This window comes from Euprymna scolopes, chromosome 35 (assembly GCF_053919585.1).
Source record: "Euprymna scolopes isolate OS-2025 chromosome 35, ASM5391958v1, whole genome shotgun sequence".
In the NCBI taxonomy this organism is placed as follows: Eukaryota; Metazoa; Mollusca; class Cephalopoda; order Sepiida; family Sepiolidae; genus Euprymna; species Euprymna scolopes.
The window spans coordinates 62,352,444-62,373,168 of record NC_136516.1 but is presented as its reverse complement, the minus strand read 5'-3'; the positions used below and the strand labels follow the sequence as shown (position 1 = coordinate 62,373,168).

Genomic DNA, 20,725 nt, shown 5'->3' with positions numbered 1-20,725 from the left:
CATGAGAAGACCATTGTGTCATACCCTGTCAAAGGCCTTAGATATATCTAGGGCTATTGTCATAGCCTCCTCTGCTTTATCCAGTGCATGGTATATACGTTCAGAGATTACAGTCAGGATATCTGCAGTAGAATGGGCTTGTCTAAACCCATACTGTTGGTTGGACAGAAGTTTAGCTACTGTGAGGTGGTGGACTAGAGCTTGCTTAATTATGGATTCAAATATTTTGGTGAAAAGAGAGAGGAGACTAATTTATATTTTTTATTACATAGGAGTCCACAGTTATCAAGACCCAGAGGTCATTCAAGGATAAGGGTTAATGAGTAGTCAATGGGATATCATAATAATCATTAGTAGTGGAAATTTTGTAAATTGAAATACTTAAAGGGGCAGCTCATCAAAAACTTGTTTATGTTGGACTTGAAGACGACCAAATTGTAGTCAGCTGGAAAGCAGGCAAACAGAAGAGAGTTTCACAGGTGAGCAGTTCTAAGCTTCGTTCATGGAATCTACGTTTAGGTTTAGGCACAGATAAAGAGTGGGGGAAATTGTTGATAGTGATATATAACACATTACTCAATAAAAACTAATAAAATAAAAAATCTGTAGAAATTTTTATTTTTATTCATCAACGTAACATGCTTCTCAGGTGACACACTAATTCCAAAGCATCTCTAACAATTTGATGCCTTTTTCATAAAATAGCTTCTCTTGAGCCTCAATTTCTGATAACACTTCTTCATTGGAGCCAAATCTCTTTCCCATGAACATTTTTTTGAGGTCAACAAACAGCCATTAACTGTAGAGAGGCAGATCAGAAGAATAGAGTGGATATGAAAGCAGTTTGAAGTGCAATTCATGTAGTTTTGCCATCATTGCAACCTACTCATGACATGGTGCATTGTTTTGGTGAATAAACACTTCTTTCTTATTTATGAATTCATTGTTGTTTTGACTGACTGTGAGTAAACACTCTCTCATTGCAAAACGGTAAATACATGCTTTTAATGTTGTTAACTTCCCTATTTTGCACAAATTCAATTTACAGTCAAAATGAGTTTGTAGATCATTTTTTTTTTCTGGGACAACCGTCAAATTTAGGCGATCTGAGTGTTAAGCATCATTTGTGTCCATACAACCATGTTTCAAGTCAGCCTAACATCTCTTAATCATTGTTCTGATGGAGCAGAGTCTAAATAAGTTTTCAAGCATTGCTTTGCTTGAATACTATTTTTACTAACCAGGAAAGCAATGCTTTATCACCATGAGATTAAGATTTTTCCATTTTTTTTTTTGCATTTGCAAAAGTAGATTTACTTGAATAACTAATCCAATTCCGTTCAAATTCTAAGATCTACAACTTGAAGATTAGTATTGTTAAGGAAGGCACCATATGAATTAAAAAAAAAATTTGAAAAATTCTAGAATTGATGAACTTAAAATTTCTGATCAGTCAGTGCTAACGGCCACCAGCTAGTCAGGTCAAGTCCAAGATCTTACCCCAAGCAAATACCATCTCACAATATATATCACTACAAATAAATGATAATGTACCGTTAAATTATAATTTTTAGATTTGAGGGAGGGATTCCAGTTTGGAACAAAACATCAAAGAAGTAAAATGTGTTTCATGAATATCCTAGACAAGAGAACATACTGGTAAACTCAATTATTTTTTATTTGTTAATCTCAAATTGCAACAGGATTCACAGTAAACTTGTCGCAACTTCATAACTATTTCATTTTTTGTTTCACTTTTCATAAACAATTTCTGTTTTATCACTTTTATTTTATGTAACATGTTTCAGATTCCGACACCCTGGATTTTACAGATTAATTATCCCAACACTACCAAAAATATGAAAATGTCAAAAAAAAAAAAAACTTACCTCAACTACTTTATATCCAAGTAATTTCAAGTGTCGTACTTTCATCGCAGGTTCACCCATCAAATGGCCGCTATTAGAACAAAGATGCTCAGGCTGATGTAGAACTATAGCAATTCTTGAAACACCAAAAAAAAAAAAAAAAATTTTAGACAATATTCAAAATCAGGATATTTCTAGCAGTTTCTTTATCTCAAACTTTTGAAAGTAATGTTTACTGTTTGAAAAAATTATCAATGTAGATTTTTTAAATTACAATAAATCACGTTAATATTTTCTGATGATAAATCTCATTATCAAAATGAAAACAGAGGATTTTTTACCTTTTATTCATTTTTAGCTATTATGTTCTACAATATATCTGTTAGTGCTGTACTCAATCAGGTCGTAAACAGTCAAACACAACCACTGTCTTTCTTTTCTGCTAATCTGAGCATTCCTTAGCGTAAATATGTTTTTGGTTTAAAAACTACTTGCACTGTACTTAGCAGTAAAGCATTTGTTTCATATTGGAAAGAAGATAATGCACTATTTTCATCCATGACAAAGCACTGATTGCTTCCTTTACATTTTCCATTTAGTGTAAATATGCATCCACTTTGGCAAATGGATTTTGTGACACAATATTCTGCTGATATTCAATATTTACCAGGCAAGACAAATATAGCTGACACCCTTTCCCATTTCTGCAATCTCAACAGTGTTGAGAAACCTCTAGACTAAATGAGAAATCTTGAGACTAAATAAGAAACCTCGAGACTAAATGAGAAACCTCGAGACTTGGATTATATCACAGCTGAACAGGAACAAGATGAATCTTTGACAGAATTTATGTCAACTTCAAATTTTTTTCGCTGAAAAAAAAAAAAAAACCCCGATCCCTTTTTCAGACAAGCTAATCTGGTGCGATATGTCTGATGCACATCCAAGACTATACTTGCCGCCTTCTTGCCAAAAGAAAATTTTTTCATCATTTCCATGATTTAACACACTATGACATGAGCGCATCAGTCAAGCTGATCACAGCTTGTAATGCCAATGGACTCAGGCATCTATTTCCTGCAAACTACGAAATTACATTGCCATACTAAATTCATCCACCCCAGGCAACTTCCCTGTACCTCATGCTTGTTTCTCACATATTCATTTGGACATCGTTGGTGCCACCTTCACTGATCATCACTACATCCTCATTATGATAGACTGCTTCAGTCGTTGGCCAGCAGCACTCTCCTTGCATGACATTTCCACAAAAGCTCTAGCTCATGCATTCATAGGATCTCTAACTTTGGTGTACCCAAAACTACTACCACTGACAGAGGTTCCCAGTTTACATTACACACTTTCTGAAATCTTTGCTAATCTTTCGGAATTTCCCACATTGCGACAACCACCTATTATCCTTCTGCTAACGGAATAGTAGAACATTTTCATCATCGACTCAAAGCTGCCCTATCTGTCCAGCCTGAACCACATCACTGAAGTGAACATTTTCTGTTCGTTTTTCAAGGATTTTGGTTCATTATTAAAGAAGACATGAACATACACCAGCAGAGATGGTTTTTGGAACTAACCTGCGTCTTCCCGGTGAATTTTTCAGAGTTGACAGATCCATACCCACAACCACCTGCAGAATATCCGAAACTCGCAATGTCTTGAGTGATGTACACTCTACCATGCTCTGACTTCCAAACCATACTATCCAACTAATCTTCATTCATTTAAGTATGTTTTCATCCATATTGACTTGATATGCAGACCACTACAGCCGCCCTACGATGGACCGCATCTAGTGTTGGAACCGCAATGGCAAACATGATTCAATCGCAATAGATTGCATCAAACTAGCCTTCTTAGACAACTCATATGATTTAGCATTTCTAACATAAAACACATCATTGCAATCCAGATACAATCGTCACTCTTGATCCAGATTCTGTCATTACATCGACTTCTCACACACCTCTTAATGACCCTGACCTGCATCTTCCAACTCCTTCTCTCCAACCCACTATTCGCAGTGGCCATCGTGTAGGGGTGTACTGATTAATCAGCAAGTAATTGGTAATTGGCCTAATCGGCTACTTTGCTGATTAATCAGTAATCGGCCAATTTTCCAATTAATCGACTGATTAATTATTTTTCTTTTTCCTATTAAATTTAAATTATTTCATCACTGCCAAGTGACTCATCAGATAGCATTGATACATTAACATAATAATTTAACTTAGCATTTAATTGTCTGGCCACTATTATGGCTTTTTGCCTTTAAATAAAATTACAAAATATAACGTACAATTTCCAATTCTGAAATGAATAAAATTAAAAGAAATTACAAAGTACAAATTGTAATTCTTTAAGTGAATAACTATAAGCTGAAGTTCTGCACCTGCTGCTGCTCTACCTCCTCTTCTATTCTTGCTCCTTAGTATCTTAAGTTGAATACTTTTAAGTTGTGACATAAAAACATGAAATATTTTGAAGCCAGTTTACTCAGTAGTGGTAAGGTCTCCTGTGTCTTCTTCCACCATGAAATGGATCATCACCTCTTGCAAGTAGTTGTAAAGCTACGTAATGGTCAAGTTCTTTTGTGTACTTAATAAGAGATTTACTCTTTTTGAGTTTAGACTGTGATTTTGTTGTAGTTGCAATCTCCAGGTCAACTCGGCTTCTAAGTTTTGATTTGTTACTGTAGGTTTATTCAAAACTAATTCATAAAACAAGCTTGAAAGAGATATTTTTACTTTCACTGTGATCTTGACCTTCAGAGATTTAAGAAGTGTATCCTGCTGATTCTCTTCATTATCAGTAGAAGATTTAGAATTCAATTCTTAGTGTTTTCCATCATTCTTTTGAAATTTAAATTTGAATCTTGGATCTAGGAAAGTAGACACAAGTTTTTATCATTGAGATAGGCTTAGCCTGGGTGCCCGGCATTGCCTGGGTGTGTTGAGGTGTGTGCAAGGGGGTTGGTTAAGCAACCAAAGCCCTAAAAAATAAATTGAATCAACCCTAAATAGCAGCAAGTACCCATGTGAGCAAAAAAGAAAAAAAATTAGGAGTAGTAGGCTCAAACCCGTAATGCACAAGAGGAAAAGAAGGGGAAAAAAGCAAATCGATGCACCCACCATGGTTGTGCGTTCGAAATAACCTATTTTATGCAACGTCATTCATGTTAGGTTTGAATGACTTGCAAAAATGTTGACCGAAAAACTTACCCTTCTTATAAAAAAACGACTCAGTTAATGGTGAAAGAATGAATGTTTTGGACAATTTTTGGACATTATTTGGCCGAGAGACTGCGCTTTCAAACGATATCAATTTTGTCAGTGTTGGTCGCATGTATCAAAAGTTTTAGCCATACAAACATACACGCACATAAACAAACGTTTGAGATTTATATAATAGATAGATGAAAATTTTGTTTTCATTGAATTGTTCAACAGTGATAAGGATTCCGCTAAAGTCAGAAATATGAGAACTAGATTGGACAGCTTTTAAAAGAAATAACCTCAAAGCTAAAATTGTATGTATTATCATCAATATGGTTGAAGTTCTGTAACTTACTTCTTTGGTTATTTCTTCAAATGGACTCAGTAGCTTTTTTTTTTTTTTTTTTTTTTTTAATTTTTTTATATAGGCCACTTGAGGATAAGGGTTAAGGAGTGTACAGTAGAAATTGGACAATATAGTAACCGTTAGTAACAGAGATTTGTTAACTTATATGGAACAGCTCATCAAAAACTTGTTTATGTTAGACTTGAAGACAACCATATTGTAGTCAGCTGGAAAGCAGAAAAACAGAAGACAATTCCATGGGCATGCAGTTCTAAGAAAGAAGCTTTGCTCATGGAATCTATGTTTAGCTTTAGGCACAGATAAAAATAGGGGAAATTAGTGATAGTGTTTTCTGCTAGACGAGTATTTCTTGTGACCATAGAATGGAGCTCAGCCGAGCACTTGCCATGAAAATAACGATAAAGCAGAGACAAACTCGTCTCATCTCTTCTGTGAGAAAGAGGTTGCAAGGAAGAGAAGAGGACATCTCCACAAGGCTACGAAGTCTATTTTGAACTCTATCAAGACAGGATGTCCTTTCTAGCAGCTCCTGCCTAGATGTGGCAATAGTACTCCATCCTTGGACGTACCTGGCTCTTATATAGATAGAGAATTACATCAGCAGTGAGATATCTACTGGATCGATAGAAGGATCCCACCATTTTTCCAGTGGCCTTGGCAACGGATTTAATGTATGTGTTCCATTTAAGATCAGGAGTAAAGGTCAAGCCCAGAAGCTTGTCAAAACATGAGGCCTCCCCAAGACGAGAGCCATTCATTTCAATTGATGCCAGATGGGGATCAGAGCGTTGATGATGTAAAGATAAAAGCTTGGTTTTTAGATGCATTAAAAGTAACAAGCCACCTCTTTCCTCATTGTACCCCATTGTACCACTTTCTCAAGATCAGAGGAGAGAGAATCAAAGAGAACTTGATCGTTTACGGTCTTAGATGTGCTACCATAGATAGTAGTGTCATCAGCATAGATATCTAGCTAGACAATTTTTTTGAATAAATTCCTTAAGGTAGGAATTTTATAGCATCACAAATTCTAGTGTGAAAAAATGAACAAATCTCTTATTAAAAAATTCTGATTTGTGCAAACCATTCTGCTTCACATTTATTCCATGCAAAAGTCCTTTCTGATTAATGTATATTCTGTTATTCTGAAAAACAGCCAAATTTGTTTGCTTATTTTAAAACTGGTAAACATTAATCAGAAGGACTTTTTTCTAGGCATTCAATGTAAAGCAGAATGATCCCCACAAACCGGAAATAAATCATTTTAAACAACCACAGCATTAACTTGAACAAAACCAATACAAAAAAAAGATGATAAAACAATAAAATACGTTTTGGAAACCCATTTGGAAACGCGTAGAAGAAGAGAGGGTGTTTTTCTAACTAGTCTGTACTTTTACTTTAGAACAGAAGGTTTTTCGATAACATAGGGCACATTAGAAATGAATGTTTCTGTTTAGAGCACAATTGACCCACAATACTTAACCTTTTCATTTTACAATTCAAGTCATTAGATAAAAATAATTCTGAATTCTCTACTGTGCAATGTATACTACAACATATTGTGTTCTAAGTCATTGTGGAAATGCATATGAAGCTTCCGCTCAGTGCACCACAATGGGTCCCTGACTAGAGCAGGCAATTAGTTGGTTTGATTGAAAAATGAGCGATTTCAATAATAATAAAAGTATTGAAAATGCTGAACATTCATTGAATCCTAGTTTGGTCTCCCTGCTAGTTGTGAGATAAATCTCTTTATTGAATAAAATTTATCACAGTCTTTTGTTTAATCTATCTTTATTTGATTAAGCATGTGGTATCATATTAAGTCTGTTTTAAAATTGAATATTTCCATTTATTATTGAAACAGCTCATAGATTGCAAACCAACTTGGGCAAATTGTATAAATAATAAAATGCCATGACTTGTTAGAAGAATCCAAATAAATTATAAAATAAAACTTATAAATTAACGTAGGTTTAGAATCTTTAAGGTGTTATTTTAACAACTGATAAAAACCAAGAAACTTTAGTGTGCAGTGTATGTAGCATAGAATAAGGATGTATTTGTTGCCATGCATTGTTACCGTCTTTATTAACAGAAGCAGATGACATGCAAGTCCATAGACGATAGTGGTGTTTCTCTATAGTTGTGGCTGTAGTCATTATCACTGTTGTATTTTAACAACAAAGTTGTTTGATTTCTTGTGATAACAGCATCTTCCTCTCTTCTCTGTAATAATGACTCATCATCATAGGTTTAACATACATTTCACATGCAGCTGTTGATTTCCAGATCTTTCAAATCCATTCTTATCACTTTATCCCATGACCCTTGCCTCTGAATTGGACTTGCTACCTCAACTGCTCTACATTTACTGGTCCAAGAACACTCCTCTATTTTTTCAACATGGCCATACCAAATAAAGCCTCCTCTACTGCACACATTTCCTTATACTCTCTAGATTTATTTTTCCCCTGAAACCATCAGAATGTGCCTTTAAGACTCACATTGCACATTCATTGTATCATTCACATATTATTTCTTTTCATGCAACGCATGTCCTCAACCATCACTGGCCATATTTCAGTTCTATTACACTGCATATGCATGCCTCATAAACTCTTCCTTTTGTTTACCATCCTAACACTTTCTGCTTAGTAAAGGCAGAAATTCCCTGAACTTATTCCATCCATTTCTAACTCTTGCAATTATAGTAGCACCTGCTCCACCTTGTGTTTCAATGGTAACAAAACTTTGACAAATTATAGTTTATCAGGCTTTGCTGCATCAGATTCACATATAATGAGATGACTTTCCTTTTTCCCAAAAAGTGCTTGCAGTCAACATGCTCATTATAAAACCAAATTCTAAAATTCTTTCTCTTTCTGTATTCTGACAAGGATATCAATTTTCTCCACATACACCAACAAAATCATTCAATCTCCACACTCAATAATTCTATCTATCACAAGATCAACCAGGGCTGGGAAACCAAAATTCTTCCCCAACATTGGAAAGATTTAACTATTACTAATTTTTAAGAAGGATTAGCCGCAACTTTCATGGTATTAGGCTGATCTACATGAATACTCAAATATTTGCTTTGCTTTATGGTTTGATCAGAACAAAGCAAAACCAATGGGATTTGTTTGGGTCATTATTGCATTGGTCAAATCTTCACCCTAAGAGGAACATTGTTGGTGCTTCTAGTAAAGATCAAGAATTGGGAAAAGAAAGAAACACTTGGATGATGAATATTGAAGCTGACGTCGAATCTAACTTGGTCCTTCAAATCAAAGTGTGTGATCAGGCATAGTTTTGAAATGTTCATTAATGTTGTTATGAGATAATTCAATTGATCATTGTAGTCCATTAATTTTTTAGGTGCACCTAAGTTAGGCTTACCTCGAATATTTGCACGTGTGTACAGGCGGAAATTTGTTCTTCGTACATGTGCTTTTTTTGGAGCGACATGTAACATGTTCATCGTAGAAGCGAAAATGGAGAGAAAGAAAAAACAAGTAAAGAGAGAGAAGTAAAAGGGAAAATTAGTGTCACCCCCCCCTGTCTGCCAAAGATGAGGTCAAAAGAGGCGATAATTTTTCTATTGTTTTCCTTTTACAATTTGTGCCTGTGTGTTCGCGCCACATATGCAAACCTGATATAGCAGTCATAATAGTTTCTATAATACTGCCCTCGAGATAGCTAGTGGCTACAGAAAAAAGTAAATGAAATTAGCATGCAGATGTAGGTGTGGAGTAGCAAGAAGGTTTAAGAAGTGTCAAAGTCTGCATACTATTTTCAAATTGGTTGATTACCGATTAATCAGCTGATTAATAGGCTTTTTAATGCAGATTTATCAGAAAATTTAGTTCTCATAAATGATACTAATATTAATCATATTTTAAACAAAGATAAGTCAACTCCCTCTTTTGCTTGCCAGTGAAAATTTATCGAAGTGACATGCATTGTCTATGCCATATTATCAAATAACGGACATGACGCGTTGTTAACATGTAGATTTTTACAAATTCATTGAATTTGAGGCAAGTAGATGTAAACATGGAACATTTCCCTCCTTTTTCTTCCTGTCGAATTATTATTTTGTACTTTAAATCATTGTCAAAGGAAATTATTACTTCATATTTCAGTTTTTATGTTGAGGAATTGTACAGTAAATTACGACGATGTCCAAACCAAAAATAAAGTATTCTTCATCTGTCATATTCTTGTTCCTCATTTTCAAACTCTTGTTATCATTACATATATATTTTTATTTTTCTGGTTTAGAAAATATATATTTTATTGAGATAAATTGCTCAGGCATAAGTAATTTAAATACGTAAAACATTAACTAAATATTGACAAATTTCAACTATTATGGCAACCAGTTTCTGCTGGAAGTATTTTGATGTCAATCCCAAGAATAAGAATACAACTGCTTGCAAGTTATGTCAATCACATCAAGGGGTGGCAAATCAGCAAAATCTTTTACAATGAATGACTAATATGTTCAACCATCTTAGAAAGGTTCATTAAAAAGAAGCAAAAGTTACAAATAAGAAAAGGAAGCATAATGAATATTCAGAGACAGACATTCCAGGAATAAGTGGCAGTAACTACGAACTTCCAGCAAAACAACAAACTATTATAGAACCAATATTGGCCAAAAAGAAAGTTTGGGATATTAATGATCACAGGTCAAAAGAGATTCATTATCTGAGAAGAGAAATGATTGATGTTGATATTAAACCATATTTTGTAATATCTGACATTAGATTTAATAGTTTTATTGCAAAATTTTGATATATTTACAAAAGTAAAACAAATTCAATTGTCTCTTGATGAAATTTAACAACATTTCATGAACTACAGACGTTTGGATAGCTACAACAGATAATGCTCCCTTTCTGAGTTTGACAGGTCATTGGTTTTCAAATGACTTTGAACAGTGCAAAGCTGTGCTTAGAGGTGTTCCATTCCCTGGTGCACACACAGGTTTCAAGAATAAGTGAAGAATTGCACAATGTTCTGGATGAATATAAAATCTTCAATTAAATTTCTTAGTCTTGTGGGATTCAGGAACCAAGATTGTAGCTGGTGTCAGAGAATATGATTTAAAATAACTATCATACATTATAACTCACATTTGTAAAGATAACCATTGCATCTAACAGAAATACAGTTTCTCACTTTAATTGCTTTCTATTAGCAATTAGCAAATTAACTGAAATACAGGATCAGCTTAATTTGGAAAAACAACCTCATTCAAGATGTGATCACATGGTCAAATTCAACATATTATATGCTGAAAATAAAATAAGAACAATGAAAAGCTCTTGTAATGTGTGTAAGATTCTTACCATAACAACTTATCAATGGGGACTTGTTTGAAAAAATATCCAGTTCCTGAGTTCATTTAAAGAAATCACCAAAGAAGTAAGTTACAGAACTTCAACCATATGGATACAACCATATACATACAATTTTAGCTTGGAGGTTATTTCTTTCAAAAACTGTCCAATCGAATTCTAGTATTTCTGACTTTAGTGGAATCCTTAACATTGCTGAGCAATTCAGGTTTTCAAGAATTTAAAAAGATTTTCATCCTGTCTAAATGATAAAAACTTGTGTATGACTACTTTCCTAGACCCATGATTCAAATATTTATTTTAAAAGATTGGCATAAAAAACATTTATATTAAAAACATATTTAGAATTGGATTCTACATCTATTTTTAACTGATGATAATGAAGTATAACTACCTTGCTGAGAGTGAAGAAGCACAAACAAAGGTAAATTACAATTTGCCAACTTTGAAACCAACTCACACAAAACAACCAGTAAAAATGCATTTTGACTATTGATTTTTATATTCATCAGGGGCACTTTGATTATTGATTTTTATATTCATCAGAGGCATTTTGATTACTGATTTTATATATTTATCATGATTATTGATTTTTTATATTTATTAGGGGAATTTTCATTATTGATTTTTTATATTCATTATCAATACCAGACACAAAGTACGTTTGTGTAAAAAAAAATCAGTCCATATATTTTCTCATTATATCACACACACACACACACACACACGAGAAAATACCTATGAAGTTATTGTACTTCACTTGATAATGTGCTTTGATATAATTATTATTTATCATCTACCAATTCAATACTTTTAATAAATCATAACATTTTATAAATATTTATAAATACTAAAAATGGTATAGATACCCCACTTCTTTTTTTAAATTCAAAACAAATAAAAAGCAACACATTTACCTGGAATTTATTTCTGTTGATTGACTGTGAATTGACATTGGCTCAGACATCTTGTTGAGATTAATTACAAAATCTGAAATAGAAAAACAATAAACTTAAACAAATTGACACGAAAATCTTTTTCATTCAAAATTCATATTTCATGATGTATCAACCTTATTAAATGCAGAATTTGGTTGTTTTAATAAAAGTATTTTCCAGTAGTAACTAATAAGGCTACCTGGTGTTGTTCAGCAGCTTGACTAACAAAATAGATTGGTTAAAAAATGTAATTTTTTGTTTAAAAACTTATCTCTCTTTTTACCATTATTCTGACTACCTTCTCTCTTTCTCAACTGGTTCAATATAAAAAAGAACAGTGCAAGAAAGTTGGTGTATATTGAATGGTGAGATGGAAGATAGTCATTCTGCAGAGTCTGCCGTGTCTGTGTGTATATGATTTGAATAAGAAAGAGGTCATCAAAGTTTGATATAGAACACCAACATTCTCATATAAAGTTTTATTCAACAGAGACATAGGAATTAAATGTAAGCAGGTTGGCTTAGCAGGCATGTATTATCATTATTGGAAGGTAATTTAGTTTGAGTCTTAATTTGCCTCCCACTGAAGTTGCGATGAGAGGAGATTCATATATTCCCAGTGAAATCTCAGCTCAAACTGCATTATATTCCGCACAAATCAAGCTTTGGCTGGAAATTAGGAACAGCTGAGAGTGTGCATGTGCAATCACTTGTATCACTACATTGTTTGGATTTTTATTTTTGCCAACCAAATCACAGCTTATTGCTATGCAAGCGATTGCATGTACATGAGAAAATAGATCTTTCAAAAAGAAAACCAACTGACCATTCAACCTAATGTTGTTAAGAATGAAAAAAAAAGTAATCATTTACCTTTGGTTCCTAATGGTCATCTAAGAATGAATATTATGTTTTTTTTGGGTTTTTTTTACCATACCCAAGATGGCATCACACAGAATCTGATATGTAGTTTCTGAATTTTATCCGGACATACATGCAACATTCATTTATATAATAATAAATGATGTTTGCTTTATGTCCTTATTCATGTGACCCTTATCGGTACTACCACTAGGGGTCAGACTGGATCTTGGATTAGTGGTAATAAAGTAGCACTACCACACCATTTTTTTCTTTTGATCGAATAAACTCAAATCAAACATTACTGAAAAGAGCATAAAAATCAAAGAAATATTATCTTTATTTTTTTTTTTTTAAATTGGCCCATTAGAACTGGAGCGCAAAGCATGGGTTTAAGACATCCGTATATCGCAAGCCTACCTTCACTGGACAATACCTTAACTTCAACTCCCATCACCCATACAGTATCAAACATGGAATCACACGCTGCTTACAACATCGAGCAGAGACAATAAGTAGCGACACCATTACATACCACCAAGAAATGGTCAGGTTGAAGAATACCCTCCGTCGTAACAACTACCCCGATAGCATATTATCCACCAGACGTGTTAATAGTATAAGAGAGGAGAATGAAACCCAAATACCTCCTACCAAACATACGAGGCATCTCCGAAAAAATTCAGAGAATATGTGCCCCCTACAACATCAGGACGGTATTCAAGAGCGAGTCAACACTCAGACAACACCTGGTACGAGTGAAGCCCCGCATGGATGAGAACATGACCAAGAACTGCATATACTCCATCCCATGCAGTTGCAGAAAGGTTTACAAGGGTGAAACATGCCACCCCCCTAAAGTAAGGTTGAAAGAACACCGAAAAGCGGTAACTAAAGGGGAGACGGAAAAATCGGGTATAGCCAACCATGTCTGGATGGAGAGGGGGGACCATCGCCCCCTATGGCATGAAGTAAAAATAATAAACAGAGAGACCCACTGGAAAGTGAGAAAACTTAAAGAAACAGCTCACATGCTCGGACATAACAACCTACTGAGCAAACCAAGCATAGAGCTGAATGCAATTTGGACACCTCTGATAGAGAAAGAAAACCTTGAATAACAACATAGGTTTAACATTAACAAAAACCAACTAAGAATTGTCCTAGTGACAAAGTTTACAGTTAACCAAAGGTGCTGAGTTCAATCCTGAAGTGAAAAGTAACATTTAAAAGATAGAATCAGCAACTATGTCCCAGAGCCTAGCTGGAGTCCGAACAGGGTACCCTCGTAATGATAATAAAGGGTTGGGTTCAAGACTCCTAACAAACGGTTCCCCAGTTCATTACAAAACACCTGATGAAGGCCAGAGGGCAAAACGGCCGAAACGTTGTGACTATAACAACCAAGATGAGGAAGCCAGTCTGACAATCTCAATCAATGGAGTTATGCCCATTCAAAGTATGGGAAAATATGTGATTCACTGAACATTTTGCTTTAAGTCAATCCTATTCAAATGCATATAAGCTTGTGACTGAAAATGGTAAGAAATTTGCACAATTTACAGACTTACTCATCTTTAAAAAGTTGTATCTTCAGATCTTTTTAAGATATTTTGAAATTTTGAACATATAATATCATGAAGGTTCAGTTAGTTTTATTTATGACCATCTCACTTGGTAACTTACAGACTAATTAGCATATTCCAGTTTCATTTTAACGCTTTAAGTAAAAACATTATAAAAACAGCTAAGGAAAAGTTTTTATCATGATATTATTCTGATGTCATTTATCATTATCACATGATGTCTCATTTATCATTATCACATCATGAAAAATCCAAGATGGCGACCGGAAAATCCAAGATGGCCACCATGATATGATTCTAAGAAATTATTAACAAAATATGGCTTGTAGCATATCAAATTAAAGGAAATTTCGTACATATCAGTACATCAAAATGACAATATATACATTATGTGGGAATAAAAATTTTATATACAAAAAACGAATTAAATATATTCACAATGAAAAACTTTGTGTGTTAATATAAGCAGTTTTGCCAGTCGAAATAAGATGCAGCCCCCCTCTTGCAAACTAACTTTATTGAATCTCATTCAAAAATGGGCCTACAAAACAGCAAAGTTTGCCACCTAATCAGAGTCAGGAATAAGGATTATCAAACAAAAATGGGGTAAAAAAACATAACGATAAACCAACAACCACCAAGTATCTTCTGACTTAATGCATACTCAAACTAATCTTAAAAAAGAAAAACCTAAAGCTAACCAACAAATCGAACCAATAATTTCCCAATGTTTAACCAAAATTCTATTAATGTACGCCCAGATGCGACTCAAGTTTATTTGCACGCGACACAAAACTTTTACCAATCTTTTATTGAAATTCAACAAAACAGTTTCATCTTCTCAAGCTAAATGTGCATTTTTAAGTGGAATTTAAGCTGGAGAGAAGTGAAGATCTCCTCCCTATAAACTTCCTGCTGTTGCATCGACCAAATCATGCCTCTCATAACAGCTAGAAAGCAAAGAAATACATAACGTTCCTCCTTTTTCATGGTCGGTGTTCAATTACAGAATTTTGAAACAGACTCCAGGACAAAAATCTTGTGAACTATGTGTGGTTAGAAGCAAGAAAGAGAAGTCTTACCGTGGGTGCTCAGCGAGTGAATTCAGGTGAAGAAAAGGAAGAACAAACATGGCGGCCAGCATTTTTATTTCGTCCGTTCTCGCATAATCTCGTGTGTGCGTGAAGATGGAAACTATAAAACGATGTTCATTTCTGGGTGCTGGCAGATGATTCCCGGCCAGCCAAGAGAGAAGAGACAGAGGACTGTAGCAATAATCTTTCTTGGACATTCCGTTTGTGTATTTGAGGTGAACCCCCCCCTTTTTACGTCAAGCTATTTCGGCGATGGCCAACGTAGGTTTAAGCAATATGATTAAGCCTTTTAATGGTGACGGTGATGTGGTGGCGTGGTTTAAAAAAGTGGACCTTGTAGCAAGGATTCAGAAGCTGGATGATGTGGCCGCAGTAATACCACTGTTTCTGGAAGGGGACGCACTGGCCCTCTATTTGGAGCTCAGCGAGCGGGAACAGGGTGATGCAGACGCCATCAAGGGTCGACTGATCGAAGCTTTCGCAGAGGGGCCTTTCGAGGCCTTTAATAAGTTGAAAGAGAAGAGGTGGACTGGTGAATCTGTGGATGTCTATGCGAATGAGATAAGGAGATTGGTTGAGTTGCCGGGCATCAGAGGACATGCCACGAGTCACGTAGTCAAAATGACTTTTGTTACCGGGTTCCCAGAAGAAATATCAAAAAGGTTGCAGCAGGTACCGGGGGTGGGGACGCTGGATGTGAGTGAGCTGCTTAGAACTGCGAAAATTTTGGTGAGCACTCAGCCCACGGAGCCTGGAGGAACGACAGCAACGGTACAGCAGGATGTGGGCAGGAATCTGCCAAACCCGGGGATCGCATGCTTCGAATGCGGGGGACCACATATGAGAAGAGACTGCAGAAAGTTCTTGCAACGGACAGTGTGTTACAAGTGCAATCGAAGAGGCCATTTAGCGGTAAAATGCACAAGTTCGGGAAACTGGCGAGAGGAGGCCGACGCGCCAGCGGCCGCCCTGATTCGAGAATAGAGGCGCACCCGCAGCAGATGCCCAAACAGAAGATTGCGGTGGAAGGACGGGAAATTATGGCCCTGATTGACACTGGCTGCACCACTACCATGGTGCACACTACCCTGGTCGGAAGATGGAAAGGGAAGGGTGAAGTAGTGGCATTCGATGGGTCGCGAGTGAAGTGTCGAGGGAAGAAGACCGTCACTATTGATATTGCTGAACGTCGGATGAGGGTCCATGCAATTGTCACTGATCGCCTGGTGCCTGGTGTCCAAGCCATCATTGGAATGGATGTTATATGCCGCCTTGGAGGTGTTACCATCACATGTGACAACGTGAGGTTCGGACTAGCTGAGTGCGCGGTGACGGAGAACGCCCCCAGAGGGATCAACAAGGCCGGGGAGGAAAGAAAATTGTCGATCAAAGATCAGGACTTCCGAGCCGAATTCGACGGAGAGCGGTGGAGTGGGCATGGAAACATCAAGCGCCATCGCTGACAAACAGGGTGGCGTGCTACACAAATTCGCTTAGAGGAGGGGCGAGAAAGGAGTTTGAGCAGGAAGTCGACCGATGGATTGAGGAAGGGATACTGATGCCTTGGACGGATGATGTGGAGTTGGGCATCTTGCCGTTGATGGCCGTTCTGCAAACAACTAAAGGGAAAGTAAGACCGGTCCTGGATTTCCGAGAGCTGAACGGCCATGTTAAGTGCCATACGGGAGGCAGTGAGACCATTAGGGAATGGAGGCAGATGAATGGCGCATCTATGTTGGTAGATCTAAAATCTGCCTATTTGCAACTCCATGTTGCCAAGAAGCTCTGGAAATATCAGTTAGTCAAGTACAAAGGCAAAACCTACTGCCTTACACGAGTAGGGTTTGGGTTAAATTCGGCACCCAAGATTATGTCAACTATCCTCAGGAAGATTCTGGAGACAATGGGAAAGGGAGATGGGGTAGTGAGCTCATACATAGACGACATTCTGGTGAATGAAACTGTGGTAACTGCCAAGGAGGTGGTAGCTCATTTGAAGAAGTTCGGGTTGGTCGCCAAAGAGCCGGAAAAATTAGACGGAGGGGCTGCTTTGGGCCTAAAACTGAAACAAGGTGCATCAGGCGGCCTAGAGTTTCGCAGGGGAAACGAAATCCCACAACTGAAGCAGGAGCTCAACAGACGTGAACTTTTTTCCATATGCGGAAAGTTGATCGGACATTACCCCATTGCTAGCTGGCTTAGACCAGCATGCAGCTACATAAAGAGACACGCCGAAGGACAAGGATGGAACAATAAGGTGGGAGAAAGAACGGTCGCAATGATGGAAGAGCTCCTGAAAGAAGCAGAACGGCAAGACCCAGTCCGGGGAACCTGGAACATACCGCGAACATTGGATGGAGTCGTGTGGTGCAATGCGAGCAGCATTGCAACAGGGGTCGTTTTGGAAATTGGAGGAGTAGTTGCAGAAGATGCAGCCTGATTGAGGAAAAAGAATGACGTCAGCCACATCAATGTGGCGGAATTAGACGCGACAATAAAAGGAATCAATCTGGCCTTGAAATGGGGACTATGTGACATCTGCATCAAAACAGACTCTGCCACGGTGTTTGCTTGGCTAAAGTCTCTCGTTTCAAGCGAAAAAAGGATAAAAACGAGAGGGGCTGCTGAGATGTTAGTGAAGCGCAGGCTTGGGGTGCTGGCTGAGCTGATGCAAGAGTTTTGTTTGAAGCTTCGCGTAGACATGGTGGCTTCTGAAAAGAACCGAGCAGATGCTCTCACGAGAGTGAAGAAGAGTTGGCTGTTGCCAAAGAAAGATGTTGTTGCTGCATCGGATCTAGATGATGTTGGCGTGCGAGAACTGCACAATTTGCACCATATGGGGGTAGAGAGGACTTGGTACTTAGTGAAAAAAGTCGACCCAAGGATCACCAAGGAGCAGGTGAGGCAAGTGGTCAGGACATGCGACAGATGTCAGTCGATTGATCCTGCTCCAAGCACGCATGAAGCTGGCCAATTGGAGGTGAGTGGGACCTGGGAGAGACTGGCATGCGATGTCACCCATTATAGGGGTGGACTTTACCTTACCATGATTGACTGTGGGCCCGGGCGATTTGCCCTATGGAAGAAGCTACGTGGAGGAAGAGGCAATGAAATAGCGGCAATCTTTGATGAGGTGTTTTTGGAGCGAGGCCCCGTGGAAGAGTTGTTAACCGACAACGGGACTGCGTTCAAGTCAGTAGCAGTGACAGAAGTACTGAAGAAATGGAAGATCCAACAATTTTTCAGAGCTGCCTACAGACCTAGTGGCAACGGGATCGTAGAGAGAAACCACCGCACCATAAAGGCAGTTGCGGAAAGAGGAGGCACCTCACCTGAGCAAGCCGTCTTCTGGTATGACATGTCGCCTAAACTGGGACAAGTACCAGAGACGGTCCCGCAACTGTCAATGTTTGCATATTCCTGGAGGCATCCCAGGGTGGAGCCGGCAAGCCGAGAAGTAGAGGCCACAGGGACAATTAAACTCGGGGACGAAGTATGGGTGAAGCCACCGGGGGCGCGCTGCACTAGCAGTATCAGAATTTTTGTAGGAATTTTTGACACCCCTAACACGAAACTGCGAATACAATATAAAAATCTCGTAATTTCTCTGTTAAAAGTGGGTTATTTATTTTCTTTATGGATTATACTTCCAAAATAAACTATTACAGTTGTTTTAAAAGTAATAAAAATATTTTTATTTTTTTTTAAAACAGTAATGAATTTTCCGAACTCAATATTTTTCAATTTTTAAACTCAATATTTTTAAATTTTAAAAACCTATCAAAATTTTTCTATTGATTCTATTTTTACGATATTTTCAGGGTCAATGTGAAATTTTATGTTCTTTCCAATAAACCGAATATAATATTTTAGACAAACGTTTTTTTTAAATTCACGCCCCCCCATTTTCACGCCCCCCCCCCATTTTCACGCCCCCCCCATTTTCAACTTTCTCTTAAAAAGTAAATAATTAATTTATGTTTAATAGTTTTATATATCACAAATTGAAGAGAAAAGGTCAATAAATAATATATTCAAATTTAAAACAAAAAAAAAAAATCAGTTTTTTAGAAATTTACCTGTAAAGTCCGAAGTTTAAAACCTTATTTTATAAGAACACATTGTTTCTTTTTGTCTTTTTTTTTTTTTTTTTAATGAAACCTTGGTCCTTGCTCCTTTAATTGAAAAAAGAATTAGGGCTTGAATTACATTTTTCGAGGAGTTATAAGCTTAGAAAGATAGGGGGTCGAATAATTTACGCCTCTCATTTTGAAATGTCTATTAAAAAGTAAATAATTAATTTATGTTTAATAGTTTTATATATCACAAATTGAAGAGAAAAGGTCAATAAATAATATATTCAAATTTAAAACAAAAAAAAAAAATCAGTTTTTTAGAAATTTACCTGTAAAGTCCGAAGTTTAAAACCTTTTTAAAAAAAAAAAACACATTGTTTTGTTTTTTTTGTTTTTTTTAAATAAAACCTTGGTCCTTACTCCTTTAATTGAAAAAAAAAATTAGGGCTTGAATTACATTTTTCGAGGAGTTATAAGCTTGGAAAGATGGGGTGGAATTATTCACTATTTTCACGAAATTTCTGACACTGCTAGCGCTGCACCACACAATGGAGTAGGGGTCGCGTGACTGGGAGGAACACTAGTAACAACATTGTGGTGGGAGGAGTCCCGAGGCACATTCTTGACGTCAGACCAGTTGAGGGCGAAGCAGTGGAGGGGAGTGTGCAGCCACAGGAGGAGGACGAGACACCTCAGAGGCCAAGTAGAGAGAGGCGACCGCCACCGTGGATGAGAGACTATGAAATGTGATCTTGAGATCAGGGAGGCATGTGGTTAGAAGCAAGAAAGAGAAGTCTTACCGTGGGTGCTCAGCGAGTGAGTACAGGTGAAGAAAAGGAAGAACAAACATGGCGGCCAGCATTTTTATTTCGTCCGTTCTCGCATAATCTCGTGTGTGCGTGAAGATGGAACCTATAAAACGATGTTCATTTCTGGGTACTGGCAGATGATTCCCGGCCAGCCAAGAGAGAAGAGACAGAGGACTGTAGCGATAATCTTTCTTGGACATTCCGTTTGTGTATTTGAGGTGAATCCCCCCCCCTTTTACGTCACTATGTAGCCTTCAATTAACTAAAAAAGCTGTTCCAGGAAGTCATCTAGATCAAACAACAATGTGTTGAACTTCCAGCATCCAGCCATCCTAAGTTTAACACTATCTAAATTCACTCAAACGGGACAGTGATCTGAATAAACTATATTGTGAAAACTTGGACAGTCTATATAAACTCTATGTTGACTTTTCAAACTCCTAGGAAATATAAACTTGTTGAGAAAATCAACAAGCCAATAAATTTTTAATTAGATATGACTTCAGATATCACTCTGATTT

The 20,725-nt window shown here is 36.9% G+C and overlaps 1 protein-coding gene across 4 annotated transcripts in view; it reads right to left on the bottom strand.

Annotated features, from left to right (window-relative positions):
- Positions 1-1,889: 1,889 nt before the first annotated feature.
- Positions 1,890-20,725, bottom strand: part of LOC145259882 (FAST kinase domain-containing protein 3, mitochondrial-like) — a gene marked incomplete at its 3' end in the record, with an annotated part of 232,796 nt that continues 213,960 nt past the window's right edge. For all 4 annotated transcript variants that reach the window (XM_080117763.1, XM_080117762.1, XM_080117761.1 and 1 more), the window contains 2 exon segments: positions 1,890-2,004; positions 11,758-11,830. In XM_080117763.1, the coding sequence (XP_079973889.1) occupies positions 1,890-2,004; positions 11,758-11,830 (188 nt within the window).